The 21,693-nt window shown below is 41.6% G+C and overlaps 2 protein-coding genes across 5 annotated transcripts in view; one reads left to right on the top strand and one right to left on the bottom strand.

Moving 5' to 3' along the window:
• FIRRM (FIGNL1 interacting regulator of recombination and mitosis) overlaps positions 1-21,693 on the bottom strand; it is a 236,730-nt gene that overhangs the window by 104,365 nt on the left and 110,672 nt on the right. The gene's annotated exons all lie outside the window — the stretch shown is intronic.
• Positions 20,630-21,693, top strand: part of SELP (selectin P) — a 32,961-nt gene continuing 31,897 nt past the window's right edge. Inside the window, exon 1 of the mRNA XM_019747378.3 lies at positions 20,630-20,702. Coding sequence (XP_019602937.3) covers positions 20,700-20,702 — 3 coding nt within the window. The 5' untranslated portion in view covers positions 20,630-20,699. The remainder of the gene's footprint in view (positions 20,703-21,693) is intronic.

The following is a 21,693-nucleotide window of genomic DNA, read 5'->3' as shown; positions in this document are numbered from 1 at the left end:
AGGTTTAATGTCCCTGAGACTTACTTTCCTGTTTTCTTGCCTATAACATAAGAATGAAATATGCCTTTTCATTGTGTTTTTCATTATGTTTAACTCACAGGATTATTGTGATGATTGAGTCAGGTATGAAATTGCTTTGTGAACTGAACCTTCAGTGCAGATTTTTTCCCCCCACCCAAATCCTGCCTCTTGTGCTTTCCTGGTGTAGGATCCTTGGTGCAATGGCTTGGGCAGAAGCAGGAGTGAGGCCTTCTTCTAAGGTTAGAAACCAGAGAGTCCTTCACTTGCGGTCAAGCAGAAACCCAGCACCCAGATTCTCACCACAGGTCAGCCCTGCTCCCTGCGCCATTGCTGGGCTGGGATGGAAGGGCGCGGATTGGAGAGTCAGACCTGTATACTTGGAATCCTGCCTCTACCTCTGTGTGACATTGGCAGTCAGCAAGCTTTCTGAATTTCAGATTCATTTATGAAATGGGGATATCATCGTCTTCCTCACACAGCTATACTCCAGATTAGAGAAATAACCCCTTTCTCCCATAACTCAGAATACCAGCCTTCATGAAATCAACAGGCCAAGGGACACAGAATTACCCACTCCCCTGGATTTGTTCACCAGAGCTCGGTGGGCCTCGGCTATATTATTTTAGTGCCCTGCAGAAATGCTTCATGAAATGAATATTTAATTGTATGACCTTAGCTTAGATAAGGAAAATCTGTCCCCTGAGTGTCACACGCTTCCCATGTGTGACTCTAGCTTTCACCCCTCCTCCCTAAGACTGTTCTGTTCTCTGACACATGCCTGAAACAGACCTGGCTCCAGAATGATTTAATGAGAAATAGATGAAGCAAGAAAGAGGCTTCATATCCAAACCATACCATGGAAAATTAATAAAGTTATCCTTCAGACATCTATGCCCTCCCCCTCGAAGTTCCCATTCTCAGCAGATAACTCATCTTTTTATTTCCCCTTTTCTCCAAAGTTCTAAAATTTCCCTCTTGACTCTAGCAATTTGAGCCTTCCTTCTGTTCACATGCCCCATTCTGGACAGAAAAGCTGCCACCACCAAAACAACACACAATCCAGGACAAAGGACAAGAAGAAATAATAAGATTTTCACTTCCCTTTGACCTTGGCAGTCTTGTCCGACCTGGTGGGCTCTCGGCATTTCACGAGAACCACCTTCCCTGTGTGACCTGAAAAGTTTAACTGGAACTAAGATTTCCTCAGCGTCTTGGTACACGGCGCGGGCCAGGTAACAGATCTAGTAGTCGTGTTCCCAGTTCTAATAGCTCTAATAGCCATAGCAGCCACGGTGATGATAATAGTAACGGATTTATGCTTAAGCTTATTATTTTAAACTGATTTTGGTTGGCATCCAATTATCTCATTTAACATCAAAATCTTCTGTAAAGGTTCGTCCACAAACACAGACCTGTATTTAGGTGGCTTTGAAGGAGTTTAAGATTGAAAATAGCAGATATAAAGGAATAGTCACAAAAAGGGAAGTTGGAACAAAGTATTTTAGCAGAAATAAAATATTTAAAAGAAAATCAGGATGAAGGTGAGCATGAAAATTAAGCTCTCTGGGAATTCTGAGGACGCTTGGAGAGAGTTTTGGGCTTCCACAATTATCAGTGTATCTAGATTTTAACGGGCAGAGAGACCCTAGCTGACATCTGGGGTACTTTCCTCATAGTATTTAATCCTTGGTCACACGTGTTATCCCCATTTCAAATTTCAGGAAACTCAGAGATAGTAAATAACTTGTTTAAGCCCACATGGCTTTCCTGTGTCTATTTAATACGTAAGAAAAGGTGGTATTAAAAAGATTTGTGCATCTTATGATGAAGAAAAAAGGGCATAAAAATATACTCAAAAGAGATTTGATTTCAAATACTAATGCTGGGCCAGTTGAGCCATCCAAAAGAATGTGGCCATTTCCCAATTTACACCAAAAATTACCCTTGAAAGCGACCTTGAGAGAACAGGCGGCATCTCTTGACCTCAGCCTCCTTCGAACTCACCCCCATATCTGGAGGACAATAGATGCTCAAAATTGAGTGATAAATGAGGAGGAAACGTTTCGTGGGAAGAGAGACTGCAGGCACAGAATGGGAGCTTTCACGTAACCAATTAGACATCTACCCAGAATTTACTGCTGCAAGAAAGGTCACCAGAGGCTGTGGACACTCAGGGACAGAGTCCTGCCCTGAAGGACTTAGCAATGGAGGCACAAGGAAAGAAGCACCTCTCGCTGCAAACCCAGGCAGTGTGCACAGTGGCTTCTGAATGTACGAGCTCAGAGATTCTGTGGTTGAGCCGAGGGAGGGGTCCCTTGGCAGAGGGCCGCAGCATTTATAGATAAAATCAGATCCTGAGTGAGGTCCCTTTAGGAACCAGATGAGGTAAGTACCTAAGACAAGTACTGACGTCTGAGAGGTCTGACAGGTTTCATCAGCTTCCAGAGAACCAGCAACAAAAAAGGTATAGGGTAGCTTTCAACCCCAGACTAAATTAAAGCTTGGGAAGTTTATTCTGTAGTTTCTGGGAAAACTTGAGCAAAAGAGGGACAGGACCACACTGATATTCCGGGAAGATGAACACATCTGAGGATTTAGGAGTGGAGAACCGGAAGCAGGTCAGTAAGTTGTCACTAATCGGGCCCAGTGATTCGGGTGGGGCCAGGAAGATTCCCAGAAACACTGTCCAGGCTTTGGTCTCTGACCAGTTGGGGTCAGGGGACAGGGAGGGGGACTGCAAGGGAGTGTAACAAAGCACTCAGAGAGGAAAAACATAAAACAAAGATTCTGGTTAAATATGGTTTATGCAAATGTTCTTTTTTTTCAAAGATCTTGTAGGAAAGTCCCTCCTTTGTTATATTTCCTCTACATGAACAGATCTCCCTTATTCTTAATATAGGATCGACTCAAGGATATGGTCAAAATGGCTTGGGATTCACGAAGACAAGTGGAAACTGAGGATGGAAAAAGTCCCCAAACTCAGGGCGATTAAACATGTGGGTTTGAATCAGTTCTGACCCTTTAAATGAAAGCAATCTGAGTTTAGTGTCAGAAATGCAGTTTTGACAGAGACCCTGCTGCAGACTGGCCAACCCTGTTTCTCCGAAAATGCCTGTCCATGGGGCTCACCAGTGACTGCTCAGTTTCTTGTGGACTTAGAGTTAACAGGCAGGAGGCACGTTTGATGGTGTAAATGACTTGTACAATTGTGCTAGTTACTTCTGGAGCATTGTATGAACACTCTAGAGAAATCGGTACCTCTTTAGAAAAAGCATAGACCCACAGGAGTAGTTTCAAAATTTTCCTATTATGAGGATCACTCATTAAAGTTGAACAAATTACAGGATAGTAGTTATTTTTACTACTCACTAATTGAGAAAATACAGAAGTATATATGGATGAGCAAAATAAAAACCTCCTTGCCTGGAGGTAAGTTAAGGCCCAGAGATGAGAAACGACTGCTTATTCCCACGCTCTGCAGTAGCTTTAAAGAGCCCAACGTTGGAATATCAGGATTTTCATCTCCGTTAGACTATGTATTTAGCAGTAATCCCCATGCAAAAAACACTTTTGCTTGATTTCATGGATGAACATATATGGAACACTTCCCTTAACAATTGGCCAATTCTACTACCTGTGAAATATGTACAAAAAGAGATCATATAATAGGTTATAAAGCAAGTGTCAATAAATTTCAAAGAACCAGACTCATACAGATCAAATTCTCTTCTATATAAATTAATAAGAAACAATTAACTTTAAAATATCCCAGAATGCTTAATAATTTTTAAAAATTTAATTCAAATCAAAAACGGAAATCACAAAGAAAATTTGAATTATCATTAAATAATGTTAAAAATACTATGTATCTGCAATTGTGGAGTATCAAGGAATATTTATCATTTTAATGCTTATATTAGAAAAGCAAAGAAGTCTAAAAATTAAACACCCAACTTAAGATGTTAGAGGGAAAAAAGATAGAATAAACCATAAGTAAAAAGTGGGAAATAATAAATTTAAGAGCAGAAGTTAATATGTAGAAACAAAAACAATAGAGGATCAAAAAAAAACACTGATCAAGGAAAAAAGGAAAAAAGTATAAATATACAGAATTAGGGGTACAAAAAAGATATATCCAAAGACATCACAGATTTTAAAAATAATTAAACTGAATTCTACACAGCAAAGGAAACCTTCAATAAAACAAAAGGCAACACACAGAATGGGAGAATATATATTTGCAAATGAAATATCTGATATGGAGTTGATATCCAAAATATATAAGAAACTCATATAACTCAATAACAACAAAAAAATAAACAATCCAGTGCAAAAAATGAGCAGAGGACATGAAAAGACATTTCTCTAAAGAAGACATCCAGATGGCCAACAGACATATGAAAAGAGGCTCAACATCACTAGTCATCAGGGAAATGCAAATCAAAACCACAATGAGATATCACCTCACACCTGTCAGAATGGCTATCATCGATAACAATCAACAAATAACAAGTGTTGGCGAGGATGTGGAGAAAAGGGAACCCTCGTGCACTGTTGGTGGGATTGGAAACTAGTGTGGCCACTATGGAAAACAGTATGGAAGTTCCTCGAAAAACTGAAAATGGATATACCATACTACCCAGCAATTCCACTTCTATATGCTCCCTTATGTTCATTGCAGCATTATTTGCAATAGCCAAGATGTGGAAGCAATCTAGGTGTCCACTGATAGATGAATGGATAAAGAAGATGTGGGATATAATGGGAATGCCAAAAAAGGTATACGCATTTTAGATAACATCTCTTAAAATGTGTATACTTTTTTTGGCACCCTCTGTACATACAATGGAATATTATGTAGAAATAAAAGAGAATGAAATCTTGCCATTTGCAACAACATGGATGGATCTAGAGGGCATTATGCTACGTGAAATAAGTCAGACAGAGAAAGACAAATACTGTATGGTTTCACTTATATATGGAATCTAAAAACAAAATAAGCACAACAAAACCAAAATAGACTCATAGAAACAGAGACCAAATGGATAGTTATCAGGAGGGAGAGGGTGGGGGATGAGTGAAAAAAGGGAAGGGGGATCTAGTCAATAATATTGTGATGTTTGCACAGTGTCAAATGACTATTACGATTGGTGGGGTGATCCCATTGTGAGGCATAAACATGTTGAGTCACTATACTGCACACTTGAAACTAACACAACCAATATAAGACTGTATACCAACTATACTTAAGTTAACAATAAATTAAATTTAAAAAAGAAAACATTAGGCACAACTTGATGAAAACATATTTGGTAATAGACAAAATAAACAAATCTGATGAAAAAATTTACTTGCCAAATTTACTCCTGAAGAAACAGAAAGCCTGAACCAGGTCTCTTATAATCATTAAAGAATTTGAATGTGGAGTTAAAAGTCTTCCCACAGAGAAAACATTAGGCTCAGATAGTTTTACAGATGAGTTCTACCAATTAAAAAATTTTTTCCCAACTATATTTAACATTTTCTTGATTCAAAAACCAGACAGAGTTTGCAAGAAAGAAAACTTATAGTCCAATCTCACTTATGAATATATGTGAAAAAATCTTAAACATAATATTAGCAAGCCAAAGATAGCAGAAAATAAAAAATATAACCTCATGCTCAGTTTAGGTTTATTTCTGGAATATAAGGGTAGAATTTACATTAGAAAATCTCTAACTATAAATCACCATACTAATAAATTAGAGAAGAAAAACCATATAATCATCTCAAGATTGAAAAAAAAAAAAAGAAAAGAAAAGAAGACTTCATGGTTTTAAAAAGGAAAAGGAAACCTTTTAGCAAGCCAGAAGAGGAAATTTATTTAATCAAAAAAAGAAAGAAAAATAGATGCCTAGTAAACACTGCATATAACAAACATAATCCTTAATGGTGGATTGTAGAAGTTGTGCCTCTTTAATCAGAAGTCACTCATGATTGACCAACTGTGTAGCCACAACCATCACCACACAGGGACAATCCCACCTGCTACCCCTCTGGAGTCACCACCACTTCATGCTGAGGCTACGTATCCCTCAGGCTGCTCCCAACCAAAGCCTGGCAAGGTGTGTGACTCGTGCAAGCCCATTATACAGGTATGCTACTGCTTTAATGGACGACTTTGCCTCGAGGATTCCCTGCTGCCCTGGCTGAAACTGTCTACGGCTGTGCTGTAATGTTTCCTACCCTCCTTCCCTCCCTCCCTTCCCACTTTTCCTTTTATAGGCGTCCTGCTCGCACCCCACTCTGAAGGCTCTCCCTACCTACCTCTGTGCTTTGTTCCCTTTATCCTTAACAGTGTTTCTCCCAACACAGCTCTGGACTGTCTACCCATCTAAGCGCCTGTTTGTTGAAGAATCTTAACTGACACGCCATCACAGCTTCTCCTATCCTTGCGCTGCGCCCCGGAGGTCTGGCCAGTGCAGTCCCTGGTCCTTGACTCCGGTTCCAGACACACTCTAGCAGTTGCCTTTCTTTGAAGTCCTCTATGCTTTTCTGCTTCCAAATCTCTCCTTGAGCTGATGCCTCCACTCCCCCCAATCTCCATTTACTTACGTCTCACCCATCCTAACTTACGACCCAGCTCGTGAAAGGGGATTTCTCCCAAACCCCCAAGTTGGAGTAATCTCTTCCTCTACTAAAACTCAACTGCACGTCATGGGATTATAGCACTGGTCACAGTGAGTCACACATAGCTTATTGATGTGTATAATTCTTCTACCAGATGATTAACTCCTGAAATATTGACCATGGCCAGATAACTAACTCCTGAGAACTGCCTGTGGCGGTAAATGTTAGAATGCAATCAAGAACAAAACCTAGCCCACGGCCAAGACATAGAAACAACCAGTGTCCTTCGGTGGATGATTGGAGAAAGAAGATGTGGTACATATATGCAGTGACATATTACTCAGCCATAGGGAAGATGAAATACTGCCATTTGCAGGAACATGGAGAGATCTCGAGATTATCATGCTAAGTGAAATAAGTCAGACAGAAAAAGTCGAGAACCATGATTTCACTCATAGGTGGGATGTAAAACTGAATGCAACAAATGAACAAACAAGACAAACAAATGAAAACTCAGACACAGACAACAGTATGGGAAAGGGGGTGGGGAAGAGGAAGAAAAGGGTAAAGGGGGTCAAATATATGGTGATGGAAGGAGACTTGACTTTGGATAGTGAGCACACAAATATACAGATGATGTATTACAGAATTGTACACTTAAAACCTATATAATTTTATTAACCGATGTCACCCCAATAAATTTAATGAAATTAGAAAACCTAATCCATCTATTTATGCTTGTAAGTAAGAATAAAAACATATTAATATACAACATTTTGCTTATTCCACCACACTTCGTTACAGCGATAACAGAGTAAGTCTGTGTGGCTCCAAACCCCGCAGACTTGTGGTTCACTGTAAGACCATTTCAGCTTTCCTTCTTCCAGAAGGACCCTGCCCTGTTTTCTGAACAAACAGTTCCAACAGATAATTAAATTAGTATTCAGGAAGCTCTTTCTTACATCTAGCTTAAATTCCTCTTGCTGCAACCTCAGTGTATTTTCTCTCCTTTAAGGGAACTGGTGCAGATGAGACTGGCCATCTTCCACAAAGGGAAAGCCAATATTCTAGTCCAATTTAACCCAAGATCATTTATGTTTGCCAACATTTGAGTGTTCTTTACATTTTTAACAGGATTTGCCAGTGGTCCTGAAGTATTACCCCTGGGTCAGGGTCTGCTTCTCCTGGTTAGGCACTGTCATCTATTCTAGGCTGAGCCACTTCCTCAGAGCAGAGAGCCTAGGGATGGTTATCTGGAAAAATTCCCTGAGGTTACAGGTCACACTTCCCCTTCCCGGTCTATTGAAATGCAGTGCCTGGGCTTGGCCAGACCTGGCCAGGCCCGAGGTGGAACTTTTTATGTGCCAGCCTATGATGACTCACCAAACACGTTTTCAGATAACACCCCTAAGAAAATTCTGGGGAAACCAGAATCAGGGATGAGATCCTGATTCACGCATCGGCAGCAATAATAGCAAATGGAAACTAGATGTTTGGGCAGCAGCGTGTGCTGGTGTAAGGGAAGATGAATTTAGCTGCCAGCTTTGTCATGCCGACAAGGAAAATGCCAAGAAATTTATTTTTCCTTAGAAGCAACTTGTTATTGCCAAGTGACCCATGCGACTGGTTAGAGAGGAGGGTCTGTTTGTGTTCTGTAATGACTGAACTGCTGTGGAAACCAGTTGACCTGAATCCACGCCAGGATGCAGGGGAGGTTTGGGTGCAGAACGGACTCGATAGCCCTTAGCCACGAAGCGTCTACCTGGCAGTGGCTGGATACTGGTAAAGAGCACACAGCAACAACACCAACGCTACCTTGTTTATTCAGGGAGCTTACCTTACCCTTCTCCCTCTGTCACTGTATTTCCTCGGTTTTAGAGAATAGTGAACTGAGAATTCAAAAGGCTTGAGCTTAAACCCAGGTCCTGGTTTACAGCTATGTCTTATTTTCCATGGTTTCAAAACGAGAACATCACCTGCAGAGGTCTCTGCAGCTGGTATCAACCCTAAATGGCTCTTATGGGTCTCAAGTAACCCAACCCTGAGAATCTCGGATGAACTGTGAAGTACACTGTGGGTACATTGGGACCCCAAACTGCACGATTTCAGGGGTCACCGTTTTTGTTGTATTCCACATGAATAGTATACCTTGGATTATGCAAAGCAGTGCCTCTGGATACTATAATGTAATATTTGTACAAAAATATCTACTATTTATCAATAAATCAACACAATTGTCTCAAGTCCACATAACAACATTGCAAGAAAGAATTGTTACCTCCATTTCACAGAAGGGAAATCGGAAAAGCTCAATAGCACACTCTTCCCCCAAAACAGTCCCTACATAGTTAAGGATAAGGAAATGAGGCTTTGAAATCTGTCTGCCTGATTCTGAAACTTGGGCTTTTCCATCTATCTATCAATATCAAATAACAGAAAATGAGCATTCCTTCACCCATTCAGCTAATATTTACCGAATACCAATAACATAATAGTTAACAACTAGTGAACACACACTGTGTACCAGGCTGAGGATACACTAGAGAAGACCGCCATCGTCCCTGCAAAGGTGGAGTTTAGTGGAAAGAAGGACATTAGGGCAAATAAGACAGTAGCTAACCATTTGGGCTTACTATGTGACACAGTGTTGTACAGGCTTCACACGCATTCCTTTCAGGCTCACACCAACCCTCTGAGGTGGATATTATCTTTGTCTCCATTTAACAGATGAGAAAGCTGAGTAAGTTGCTCAGATTACACAACTGGTCAGTGACAGAGCTGGGACAGAAATCCAGGGAGCCCAGCTCTGGAGTTCACAGACTTTCTTCGCAATACTAACCATGACCGTGTAAATCATTATGCCATGACTGCTGGGATAAATGCTGCAAAAGCACAGTGGTAAGGCATCTAGCACTGTATTTCTTTGTTTTTTACTCAAAGGGTGTTAATCACTCAGTTTTTATTAAAATCTATCTATGCATTTATACAGAGGAAGAAGTCTAGGAATTGTGTGCGTATGTCTGCATGTGTACATACATACATATTTTTTATCAAATTCTTGACCACTGTTATCTCTGGGTGGTAGGATTTCAAACTATTTTTAAAACTTTATTATTTAGGATTTTTGTGTAATATCTAATTTTAAAAAACAAGAACTATGTATTAATTTCACCATTATAAAAAAGATAAAGCTATTTTCATTTTGGAAAAAAATGCACCACGTGCTATAAAAACTAGGTTTTGATTTTAAAATTATCTTTCAGTGGGGCTGAGGGTTGGGGGAAAGCTTATATCCAAAAGGAAAGAAATTCGCAGGGAATATTTCCACGACTTATCTCTGTGGTGAAAACACATAAAAATTGAGAACCATATCCACGAAATTTCTCAACTAAACATTGAATAAGAGTTCTTTGGCTTCAGAGGAGCTCACACTACACTCAACTCTTTGATCATTTCACAGAAAATCTTAAATATTTAAACAAGTAATTGCCTGACTTAAATAAGAGAGACTTCACGAAGAGCCTACTCTCATGGGAGGCCCACTATAATGCGGAAAGAGCTAAGCCTTCTGAACCATGCACCACTGCGTCCAAAGCCTTACTCTCCCACCTCCTAGTGAATGTACACACACACACACACACACACACAGCACATATATAGCACATGTGTGTGCATGTATGTACTTATTTATATATCAAATTCTTAAGTACTATTGTCTCTGGGTGGTAGGATTTCAAGTGATTTTTCAGAAGTGCCTTCTTACTAAGGTGCCTTGCATTTGCACTTGACTTAGAAGTATTAAGGTGACTTCCATTTGTGCTCCTGTGGGGAGCCCTCCCTGGCCCGAGCCAGGGATGAAGAAGCAGCAGCAGATGAGACAGTTTCCAGGGACTTAGGCAACAGATCTGAGAACACAGAAAGAGAAGTCTGGAACTTCCATCCAATGGTATACATTAATTTATTGTCAGACTATTTTCCCCCAGCAAGTTTTAAATACTTTCTGCTATATCTCATAGGAAATAGAACGATATTTCTCTGCCAATACCTTTTCCCTGTTTACCAGGTGTGATAAATGCTTGTAGCAAGTATTGGAGGCAGAGGTTATCTTCTTAGAAGAAAAACACAAGGATTGGAATCAAGGAATAAACCCATGTTGCTATAATATGCAGAGAATAAACCTATCAACTTAAGAAACCTATGACCAATAAACCTGCCTTCTGAATTTTTCACCCCAATCCCCCCAAATTTGCCCATTCTTAAAATGATTGATGGCTTCTTTTCTGGAAAGGTGAAATCATGATGAAACCAGAATGCTAACTACTGTTTGAGCTTTTTTGAAGTACAAAACACACACAGAAAAGGGAAATATCAAGAATGTACAGCTTGATGAATTTCAACCAACTGAACACATCCATGTAAACAGCGCCCAGATGAAGACACAGGTCAATACTACATCCCAGAAGCTTCCTTCATGAACTTTTCCAGCCATTAACTGCCCTCCCCTCCAGGGCAACACCTGAACTGATTTCTAAGAGCACAGATGGGACTCACTGTCTCTGAACTTCATCTACACAATCGTCCAGTATGCCCTCTTTTGGGAAGGGGCTGGTTTCTTTCACTCAGCGCTGCATCTACGAGACTCATTCATGTTGCTGTGTATAAACTGTTCACCATCATGGCTTTACAGCAACCTGTTAAATGTGTAAATGCTTTGATCAGATATTCATTGTCAACACATGAAGTTAAAAATACTTATGCACTGGTTGCTCAGAAGACTTTCTTTTCCCAATTTCCTAACTCCCCCAAAATGGAGCTTCCTAAGAGCTTGGCAAGGAAGCCTTTTACCCTGGAAAGGAAGGTGTTGGATTCCTGTTAATTCTGGTTTGTTTAGATTTGTCCACAATGGGAGGTGTTAACAGGGGAAGAATAATGCTGCCTGGGAAAGGCATCCAGTGTTTATCTTCCAGCTTTGCCAGGGCTGTGTAACTGACTTCCGGTATGACTCTCTAGGTGCTTGATGACAGGAAGAGACAAGAGACACTGCCGTCTCGCAGCTCCTGTCGAGGTGCCCCAACCAAAGCTGGGGCCAGCCCCAACTGTGACCTCATTTAAACTGGTCTCTGATGATGTGCCCATTCTCCTTGCCACTATCTGCCTCTCCGGTGGCTCATTAAGGAACTTGTGGCCCTCTTCTCACCAGTAGGTTCACACTACTTGGCCATGATTTAACTAAGTGGTTTGCCATGGTTTCTCCATCACTCATCAACACAGTTGGGATCTTAGAGATATATGAATAAGACGATTTTCTTAGACCAAGCCATGATGCTTTATATGTAGCTCCATCTTTTTATCAGTGATATGTGGAGATGAGTGTCTCCTAAGGAGAGAAATGTGAGTTGATCAACCTAAGAAATGGATATGTGAATATGAATTTTCTACAGGCAATGGAAAGCAACTGGGGTCCCGTACTAAACAGTGGGGGCTTCTAGACCCACCAGCATTCCTGGCTGGAATTATGTGGCTGGCATGATGAGGTCAGTCATGTGCATAGGAGAGCGGGGGGAGAGGTGTGTGCCAGAAATCGGGTGCTTCCCTCCGTGTCGCCCTTGACCTAGTGTTTTTATGCTCATAGTGGGAGACTCAGCCTAGCTCATTCTTACAAAGGATCATCTCTTCCCCTTTCTTAGGTGGTTGTTTCATAAACTTGCCTTGTACAAGCAGGTGGCACCAATATTGATAATACTGTGATTCTACTCCTCGGCATTTTAACAGAGGGTCCTGAGTGCCTAAATCCAAAGACTAAATGTCAAGTTTACTGGTTAGAATAAAAATAATAAGGGGCATCATTTGATGGGGCATTTGCTACATGCCGGGTACTATGGTAAGCACGATAAATGTATTATCTTGTTTAATCCTATTATTCTCATTTCGCGAATGAAGTGTAGGGCTCTAGTTAACTTCTCAAGGTCAGAGAGCTGGTAAGTGGCAGAACTACAATCAGAGCCAAATCTGTCTGCCTCAAGAGCCAAGTTGTCAGTCATTACAGCATAGAGACTGTCTAGTGTGTTGTACGTTTGCTTTTCTGCAGTAATAATTCAGCCATGATTTTCTTTGCTCTGTCACATATGTCACTGAACTTGCTTTTCTCTTCTCTGTCCCTGACGCCCTGTCCTCCTTTATCTCACTGAGCATAGTAAACAGCCAGTTGTGTATTTTTTATTTTCGGATTTTTCAGATTCATGAAGTAAAATCCTCTCTGGAGAAAACCCTTTTCTCAGCTCGTGGCTCGGTTCTTCTTTATTATGAAGCATTTATTTCCTTTACTATTTAGTCTCCATGATTTTGGCTTGATGCTCATTGTCACTCACAAATTGCCAACCTGGTGGTAACATGGTAAGATGAAGGCACAGGGGCTCTGAAGTCAGACTTCGTGGCCTTGAATTGAAGAAGTGCCTCCAGGTCTTACTTGCTCTGGGGTCTTAGACAAGGCAACCAACGTGTTTAACCTTCAATTTCATCACCTGTAAAATATCACTCCCACAACCTCTGATCAACATTTCATGGGCACTTGTCTTAGCGGGGAGACCACTTCATGAACAGTGTAGATGCCTGACCACTGCACTGTACTCCTGAAGCTGAAGCTGAATAATAATGAATGTCAACTATAATTTAATATGTATATAGTCACAGGATGTGGAGTACAGCAGAGGGAATGGAGTCAGTATAACTGTAACAGCTATATGCCATGTCAGAGGGGTAGTAGATTGGGGCGGGGGGGTTATCACTTTGTGAGGGATATAAATGTGTAAATATTACATTGTTTCGTATACCTGAAATAAAAAGAAAACATAAAAAAAATTTCATACCAGCAATTCCTAATTTTAAGTCAATTTCTCCCACTACGCAAAGGTCCATAAGAACTGGGACCTCATGCCTTGCTCCTGCTATAACCTACCATGCCTAGTACAGGTCTGGCAAGTACTAGGTTCTTAGTAAACGCGTATTAATATAATAAGAAGCTCTATCATTTGGAAAAGCCTACAGGATTGTTATTAGAATTACATTAAATCTGTAGATCAGTTTTAGGAGTATTTACATTTTTATGATTCATAAACATAGTATACCTTTATTTTATGTTTCTGTAATGTTTTCAAAATTTTATAATTTTTTGCTATAAAGGCACTGCATGCATATCTTTTGCTAGATTTATCCTTAGATAGCTGAAATTTTTTTAATACTGTAAAAGCCTTTTTATAAAACATCACAGTTTCTAGTTCTTTGTGTTGATGCTCAGAATTGCAACTTAATTCTGTGTATTGTTTCTTTACTGAGCCACTTTTTAAAGTTTTTTATTAGTTCTAATAATTTATCTGCAGATTCTTTGAGGTTTCTACTCAATCATATTATTTGCCAATAAAGACCTTTATTTCTTACTTTCCAATCCATATATCATTTATTTTTTTCTTTCATTCCTTACTGCCTTGTCTAAGACAACTAGTACACAGAAGTAGAAATAGTGGGATTCTGACGTGTTACTGATCTTAAAGGGAATGCTTTCAGTGTTTCCCCATCAGGTATAATGCTTATTACAGGCTTTCTTTGTAGACACCATTTATCACATCCTGGAAGTTTCCTATCATTCTGCTTTTTTGAATGAATGTTGGATTTCACTAAACATTTTTTTATGTATTGAGAAGATTACATTTTTCTTCTTTAATCTGTTAACACGATTTTATGTGTTGAGAAGATTAGATTTTTTTCTTCTTTCATCTGTTAATATGATTTTCTAATGTTAAACCTATTTTGCATTCCTGGGATAAATCCCAGTTGGTCATGGGGCATTACGCAAACTTTTCATTGTTTATGTAGGTCATAGGAGGAAAGTTAAACTCAGAGAACTTGAATCACTTGCCCAAGGCCACACAGCCCAAACACTTGTGAAAAGCAGATTATTGAAACCTCGAAGGTAGACTGGAAGAAATGGATTCAGCTTAGATAGAGCCAGCAGAGCAGTTCGTTCAGAAAGAACCACCCTGCCCCTGGGATAATGGCACCTAGAACAAATCTCACCTGACAGTGCTGTTTTCTAGAACACGGGGTTCCATTTAGGGTCACCTCTTAAGTAAATCCTCAGGGAGGCTAATCCAACATCTGGGTAAAGCGATTCCCTCTTTTCAGGACCCAGGATTATCGAATCATGTGAAGATTAAAATACTGGACTTGATTGGATTTCCTCCAGCTACTCCAGTGATTTATGCAGTTGCTGTTTTTCCATTTCTTTATGCCATGATCTACTGTGTAATATCACAGTCAGAGTATAAATGCATTTCTTTCAATGACCTATGTGGATAACCAAAATTATATGGATGCCAAATGTTGTTCCAAAGTGCATATGGAATTTTTTTTTCTTTTTAAAAATCATTCAAGCTTATATGTTTACTAGATTTCCCCTCTTTGAATTTAACAGGTTTCTCGCCAGATGGTCTCGAGCACATAGTAGTGAGGCAGCCTTCTTTCCTAAAAATGAGCCAACTGACCAACCCGGTGGAAGCCGGGTGGGCAGAGCCGAACCACCACAAAAGTAACAGGACCAAAACCCGAGAAGCAGTCCGTGTTTGTGTCTTGAATACCTATCTTTTCATTTATTTTTCACCTTTGTTGAGCCTGTCACCTTTCAGGCCTCACTGCAAGTGACTGTAGCTAAGTCCCCAGGCTTGCAAAGTGGCAGGAGATGACCTCTAAGGCATCTTTGTGCAGTGTCCTCATTTTCTGTGTTACTTCTCAAGATATTACATACTCAGTAAGCTCCATCGTCACCTAAGTCATAAAAATTGGAAAAATGAGATTTTTGTTGTAGTCTACCAGCTCGGCCAAGTTTCTTCAAACTGACAAAGCTGAGTGTTGGAGTAGAAGTACAGGAATGAGCATGCTCATGCACCATTGGTGAGAGTTCAGATTTATGGTTTTATATGGAGGATAATGAAATAATATCTGTCGGCATTTTAAGTGTATACGTGTACACACTTTGGTCTAGTAAATGCGCTTCTAGTAATTTTCCTAGCGAAATTATAGGAGAATGTAGGCAAAAAGAAGTATCGTAGAATGTTTTGCAGAGCTGATTATGAGAGCAAGATTTTCATCGATATGAGCTATTTTAAATAAGCTATGGCACATTATACAATAATATATAATGCAGCCATTATACAGACTGATGTAGACCTGTGTTTATTAACATGAAAAGATGGCTTTAATATATGGTTTAGTTTTAAAAACTAAACTACAAAAATAAAACTCGAATCTATGTCATTGAAAATTTAGTCAGGAATATGTGAATTCAAAAAATTCTGAAAGCCTACCAGTTAACAGTGCTTGTCTTTGGATGGGGTGACATAATGGATAATTTTTACTCCTGCTTTATGCTTTTCTGTAGGGTATGCATCTTTTATAGGAGAATATATTACTTCCATATTTTCATTTTAGCAAAAAACTATTTTCTTGAGGAAATTTATTTTTCTTAATCACATTGTCAGGTGAGCTACAGAATTTTAGTTTTATTGGAATAATGCTAGCTATAGAAAAGGAAAACCACTTATTAAGCACAACTGAAGTACAAACAAGTCATCCAAATTAAACTCTGAAATGTTGCCTTTTCCTGTCTCTTCATTGTTAAAAACAAAACAAATCCCTTAGAGGCCATCAAACCTCTGGGGAAGACAATTCCCTTTCAACAGGAGCCAGGATCACGGAATTATTTGAGGACGAAAAAAACTGGACTTGATTTGATCACTTCCAGCTACTTTACACGGCTGCTGTTTTTCTGATTATTTTATTATAATCTATTATTTAATGTCACCGCTGGAGTTCCTTGTGTATTTCAATAAATTACCCATTGTGAGAAACAAGAAAAGGAAGCAATTTTTATACATAGATGCCAATTTTGAAACAGTTTAAAAGTACCTGTCCACTTGTGGGACTCGCTCAGGGGCCCTCAGGCCATTGGATGGAGCCATGAAACTTGACAAGCCCCTCCTCGCCTACCTTTTGGCTCTGATGTGATCTGTGGCCTCTGGGTTTTGACTCAGATTTTCAGACTTTCCCCTCTGCCGCTTTCCTCTGAGGGCCTCCCTCATTCAGTTCCCAGGGAACTGGCCCACACTTGGCTCCTTAAGAGGGTTCAGACCCTTCCTGTCAGTACAAGGCAAGGGTCTCAAAGGAGGTCTTACATTTTTGAGTCTGAATTTAGGGACCTATAATAGGGGCGAATACTAAAGAAGATGGAAAAATTCTATATTCACCTGAACCACAGAATTGCATTCTAGTTGAAAACAGTACTCTTTTATTTATTTTTTTAAAGAAGTGCCTGTGCAGAGTGTGTGTGTGTGGTGTATGTGTCTCGGGAGGAAGTGTAGGACGCATTTCTCCCTTGTAGTTCCTTTGCTTACGCTGCTCGATGACAGAAGAACCTGCCCTGAGATGAGATGTGTCCCGACATGGGTGTGGGAAGTGGCCTGATTTTAGTTTTACTCTTGATTCCCCTCCAATTACCAGAGCTTTTGAGCACAGACTGCCCACCAGAAAACCAAGAGAAGGGGGTCAGAAGGACCTCTTCTTCTCTTTCCAGAAAGCACTTTTTCACGAGTTGAATGATAAAACCCAGGTTTTAGTGTAGTGTTGCTTCAGCTGGACTTGGATGCAAATTCTATCTTTTCTACGTATCAGCTCTGTCATGTCGGGCACGGCATTTAACCCTCCAAGCTCAATTTCCTTTTGAACAAAATGTATGTCATAACAATCTCTAAGGAGATGGGCCAGCTGTGCAAGTGGCATCTACCTCTCAAAGTCTGGGGAGAATTAAATGTGATGCAGCTTCTCAAATGCTTAGCAGAGGGCCTGGCCCAGGAATAAGTGCTCAGTAATGTCTGCTTCATTTCCTCAGTGACTTTTAAATAGTCGATTCATGGTGGCATTTCTAAGCAGGTCACCCATTTAACTGCGTGTCTCGTGGTCTAGTGCAGGTGAGAACCCTTCTGTGGTTGACAGCCTGTAGCAGTCAAACAGCCCCGGACACAACACGCTGTTGGATTAGTAAAAGTACTCTAATGAGAAAAACCACTTCCTAATTCCTCCACTGTGCGCAGGGTAATTTCTGTGTGTGTATGTGTCACCACTGAGCTTGCACAGAAGAATCTGGCTCATTCCACTCAGCTGAAGGGTCATGCCCTCTAAGCGCCCTTTCCAACCACCTCTGCCCCGCCACCATCAGACGCAGCTGGCTGTCCTCTCGGGGGGCCCGCCACAGGGCATGGGTTACACTGCCTCCTTCACACTGGCCAGCATTATCTGTTTCAGCCTGTCTCTCCATTGGTCTTGGGGCTCCTTGAGGACCAGGACGTGTCCTCCTCACACTCCCTGTGTCTCCAGAGAGCAGCTTAGATGAAAGTACAGAGCAGGCCCTCACAAAGACGTGTAGGTTGCATCACTGAATCCCTAGAAGGGGCTAAGTGGGCATGAACACGACCGCGTGGAGTGTGCCCTGAGACCCCAACCCCTCTGTAAGGCCATGTGGGTGGAGAGTTCTGTGCACTTTCATATTTACTCAGCGGAGATGACTGATTCCCTGGCCTTTCCTTCCCCTTCAAACACTGGAGCGCACAGATAGAGAGAAGAAATGCTTGATCAGAACACCACAGACCAATTTAAATAGAATTGCAGCAGGAAGAGATAGAAACGCACGAAACTTGTGTAAGATATCTTCCTAAAGCTGTATGGGGTGAGCTGACATCTTTGCTCCTGACAATGTCAGCCGCCAGGGGAGGGACAGACATTTCAGCACATGGCCGAGAGGTTCCCACATCTGGGACATTTTGATAAGGCCATTTAAGTCGTGGGAAGGTTGGCTTCATCCTTCATTCCTTGTCTTCATGTTGTATCTATGTCTATACTGACATCTACATATATAGAGAGGTTTTTTCAGTTGTAACTTGAGCAGAAATGTATTTTAAAACATCAGAAAGGTTTATGATATATTATCAAATGAAAAAAAGCATTGCATTGAATATACAATTTAATTCCAATTCCAATTGGTGACAGTATTATAGGTGATGTCTTTCTTCTGCGTTTTTCTGAAATAATGCCACTAATTAAACTCTATTGGAAGTGTACTGTACGTTTAATGGCCACATAATTAGAAACTACCTAAGTTCTCTACGTAGACTATACCCGTGTGAGCAAAGGGTGTTCAGCCTGCTGCTTTTAAACAAAGTCAGATGGCATTTTCCTCCCATTCCTATTCCTAGGAATCCTTTTCTACTTCCCTCAAAACCCCTAAAATGTAACATTATCCAACTTACAACACGTGATCAATAACAACCCATGGTCTACATAGCACTTTCCCTCATACCATCTGAGAAACTAAAGGAAAAAAAAAAAAGAATGCGGCGTTGCCAAAAAGAGGGGCTGCAGAGCGAGACTGAGAACAGAAGTGGAAGCCAGTCTCATAAACAGAACAGCTAACACACGTTGCACCCACAGTGTGCCCCGTATTGTTCTGAGCACTTTACATGCAAATCCATTTAATTGTCCTAACGCGCCAGTGCGGCGACTATGGGTGACTGTTCCCCTCATTTATTAACACAGCGGAGGGGACTGAGTCACAACGATGACGGTAGGACCTTGCCCAGGTCACATAGCTGCTGGCTGGTGGAGACCGGGTGTCTGGCTCCCCGAGCAGGGCTCTGATGCCACATCATGCTGCCTCCAAGTCTCCCATCCTTTCCTCTCTCAGCGTCCCTCATCCCCACTCTCCTTCCTTCATCGCCAGGTCCTTTCTACGTCCAATTGTGTAACTTCCCTTCCTCTCGGTGCCAAATTCCAGAAACGCACATGCAGCCCCACCCAAGCTCCTCAAATCACCTTCATCTTCGGGCTTCCTTCCATTTTATTCTCTTTTTAATCTGTCTATGAAATGTCCACTTTCAAGCTGTAACAACCATGGTGCGGGCGAAGAATAGCACCCACGAGGGCACAACGGGAATTCCGAGAGGATGCACGGGAGTAACCGTTTCCCTGACTCGGCACTAACTGTATGGACACGTGATTTTATTGTCAGACCATAAACTGAACCTAATAATGGCTCACGTTGATTCGGTGCCAGCTGTGTACCAGGTATTATCTTAAGCACCCTCCATGGAGTAACTCATTTAATCACACAACAATGCTGTCAGGTTAGTTCTGTTGTTGTCACCATTCTGTTTCAGTTGAAAAGTGGAGGCACAGAGAGTGTTGGTACTTTGCCTAATGCGTCGCCACTCAGAGCCAAGATGGGGCTCAGGCCGCTGAATTAGCCTGAGTCCTCTGCCACACGGCCGTCACTTCCACACACTAACCCTTCCATTTCTTCATCTTTTTTTTGTTATGTAAGAAGCACAAGTTCCTTTCTAATAGTGAGCCATGTCTGTTTCGTATTTCATTTCAAAATTGTTTCTAACACCGCCCCCCCCGCCCCCCGCCCGCCACACACACACACACACACACACACACACACACACACACACACACATTGCCAGAAAACCCTCAGTGGCTTTTCCCTTTTCCTACCTAATTATTCTTGCTGCTATTTTTTGCTCCTTTCCCTCAGAAGGCTGCTGGAATAGTCAACATCACCAAGATTTCACAATAACTGGAAAATGAACACTGGAATATTATGATTAAGACAAAGCGTGTTTTCCAATGATCTGACCTTACATTGGGGCTCATATCAGAATCAAAGGAAACATGACCCCTGGGGTGTGGGTGCGATTCCTGCACTGCTCAGCCTGGGATGTCCAGGAGTGAATCACACTGGCCCCTGACCCCAGACCATCTCCCGTGGCACTGGGTGACCCCCCTGCCCCTCGGTGACTGCCAGCATTGCTCCCGTGTTATCAGCATTCCAACTTCATGGGAAGGGCTGTGGTAAATTTCTGGAAGGAAGTTGCTTTTCTAAACAGCCTGACATTGAGGGGAGGCAGCGAGACTATAAGACGTCTGGGCTGGGTGGACGGCAGAAAGCCAGCCGAGCATCAGAAGAGATGGTAAGTTCATTTCTCTTTCCTATGGGAAGGGGGTGAGGTGAAGCGGTTTGGGGCTGAGTCAGGCAAGTTCAGGTTTAGCAAATGAGTAATAGCAGCGGTCAGGGAGCTTTACGTGGTATAGACCTTTAGGGTTTGCACGCATTTGATAACCTGCTGTCATTCTGGCCCTTCCAACCTCCTCGTGAGCTGGGGTCATTTCTGGGTTGTGATGAAGCAGCTGTCCCCTCCAAGGCTTGGTGTTTCGCCTAAGGCTGCATGGCAGGCTGGACGCTGTCTGCCTCTGAACTCTTGTCCTTGGGCCCCCTTGGGGCTCACAGGGACTCTCTGGGAGCAGATCTTGGTAAACCTGAACCCCCTTCTCCAGGGTCGCTCTTCTCTCCAGGTTGAATGCAAAGCTGAACAAGGGCCTGGAACAAGCCCAGGGCTGCCCAGTGTCTCACCCCCAGTCTCCTGTTCCTTCTCTGAGCCCCAGGAGCCTGCTGGGACTGGTGCGGGGTGTCCATGTGGTTTCTCCATCTAAGCCTCAAGCCTGTCGGTGACTCAGTTTCCTCATTTGTAAAATGGATATAATAAGAGTATTCTATTTTAGAGTACCATTGCAAGGATGAACTAACATGACACTGAAACCATTTAGCTCTGAAGCTGGCACTTAGTGACTGGTTAGTGAATGTTAGCTAGCATTGTCATGAGAAAGAGAAAACTCTTGGGTTTAGAGGAATTTGGGATCCAAGGACGAAGGCATTCTTGAACTCATTGACATTATCCCAGATACTAAGACACACACAGCTTTCCCCTCAGCTTACCAGGAGCATCTCACACAGGCCCAGGGTCCCAAATCCTGCAGCCTGTGGCCAGACAGGAAGCGGCTGCCTGTTTGTGAGTCTCTTTCCGTGGGATACCACTTCTACCTGATTCACCCATCGCTCTACTGTACCGTAGTGCACTTTTCCAATTCTTGTAATGAGGATTTTCTGTGTCTGGAGAATGGGGG

Source organism: Rhinolophus sinicus, chromosome 11, assembly GCF_057876585.1.
Source record: "Rhinolophus sinicus isolate RSI-liver-muscle chromosome 11, RSI-T2T, whole genome shotgun sequence".
Taxonomy (NCBI): domain Eukaryota; kingdom Metazoa; phylum Chordata; class Mammalia; order Chiroptera; family Rhinolophidae; genus Rhinolophus; species Rhinolophus sinicus.
This window is presented reverse-complemented; position numbering and strand designations above follow the sequence as displayed.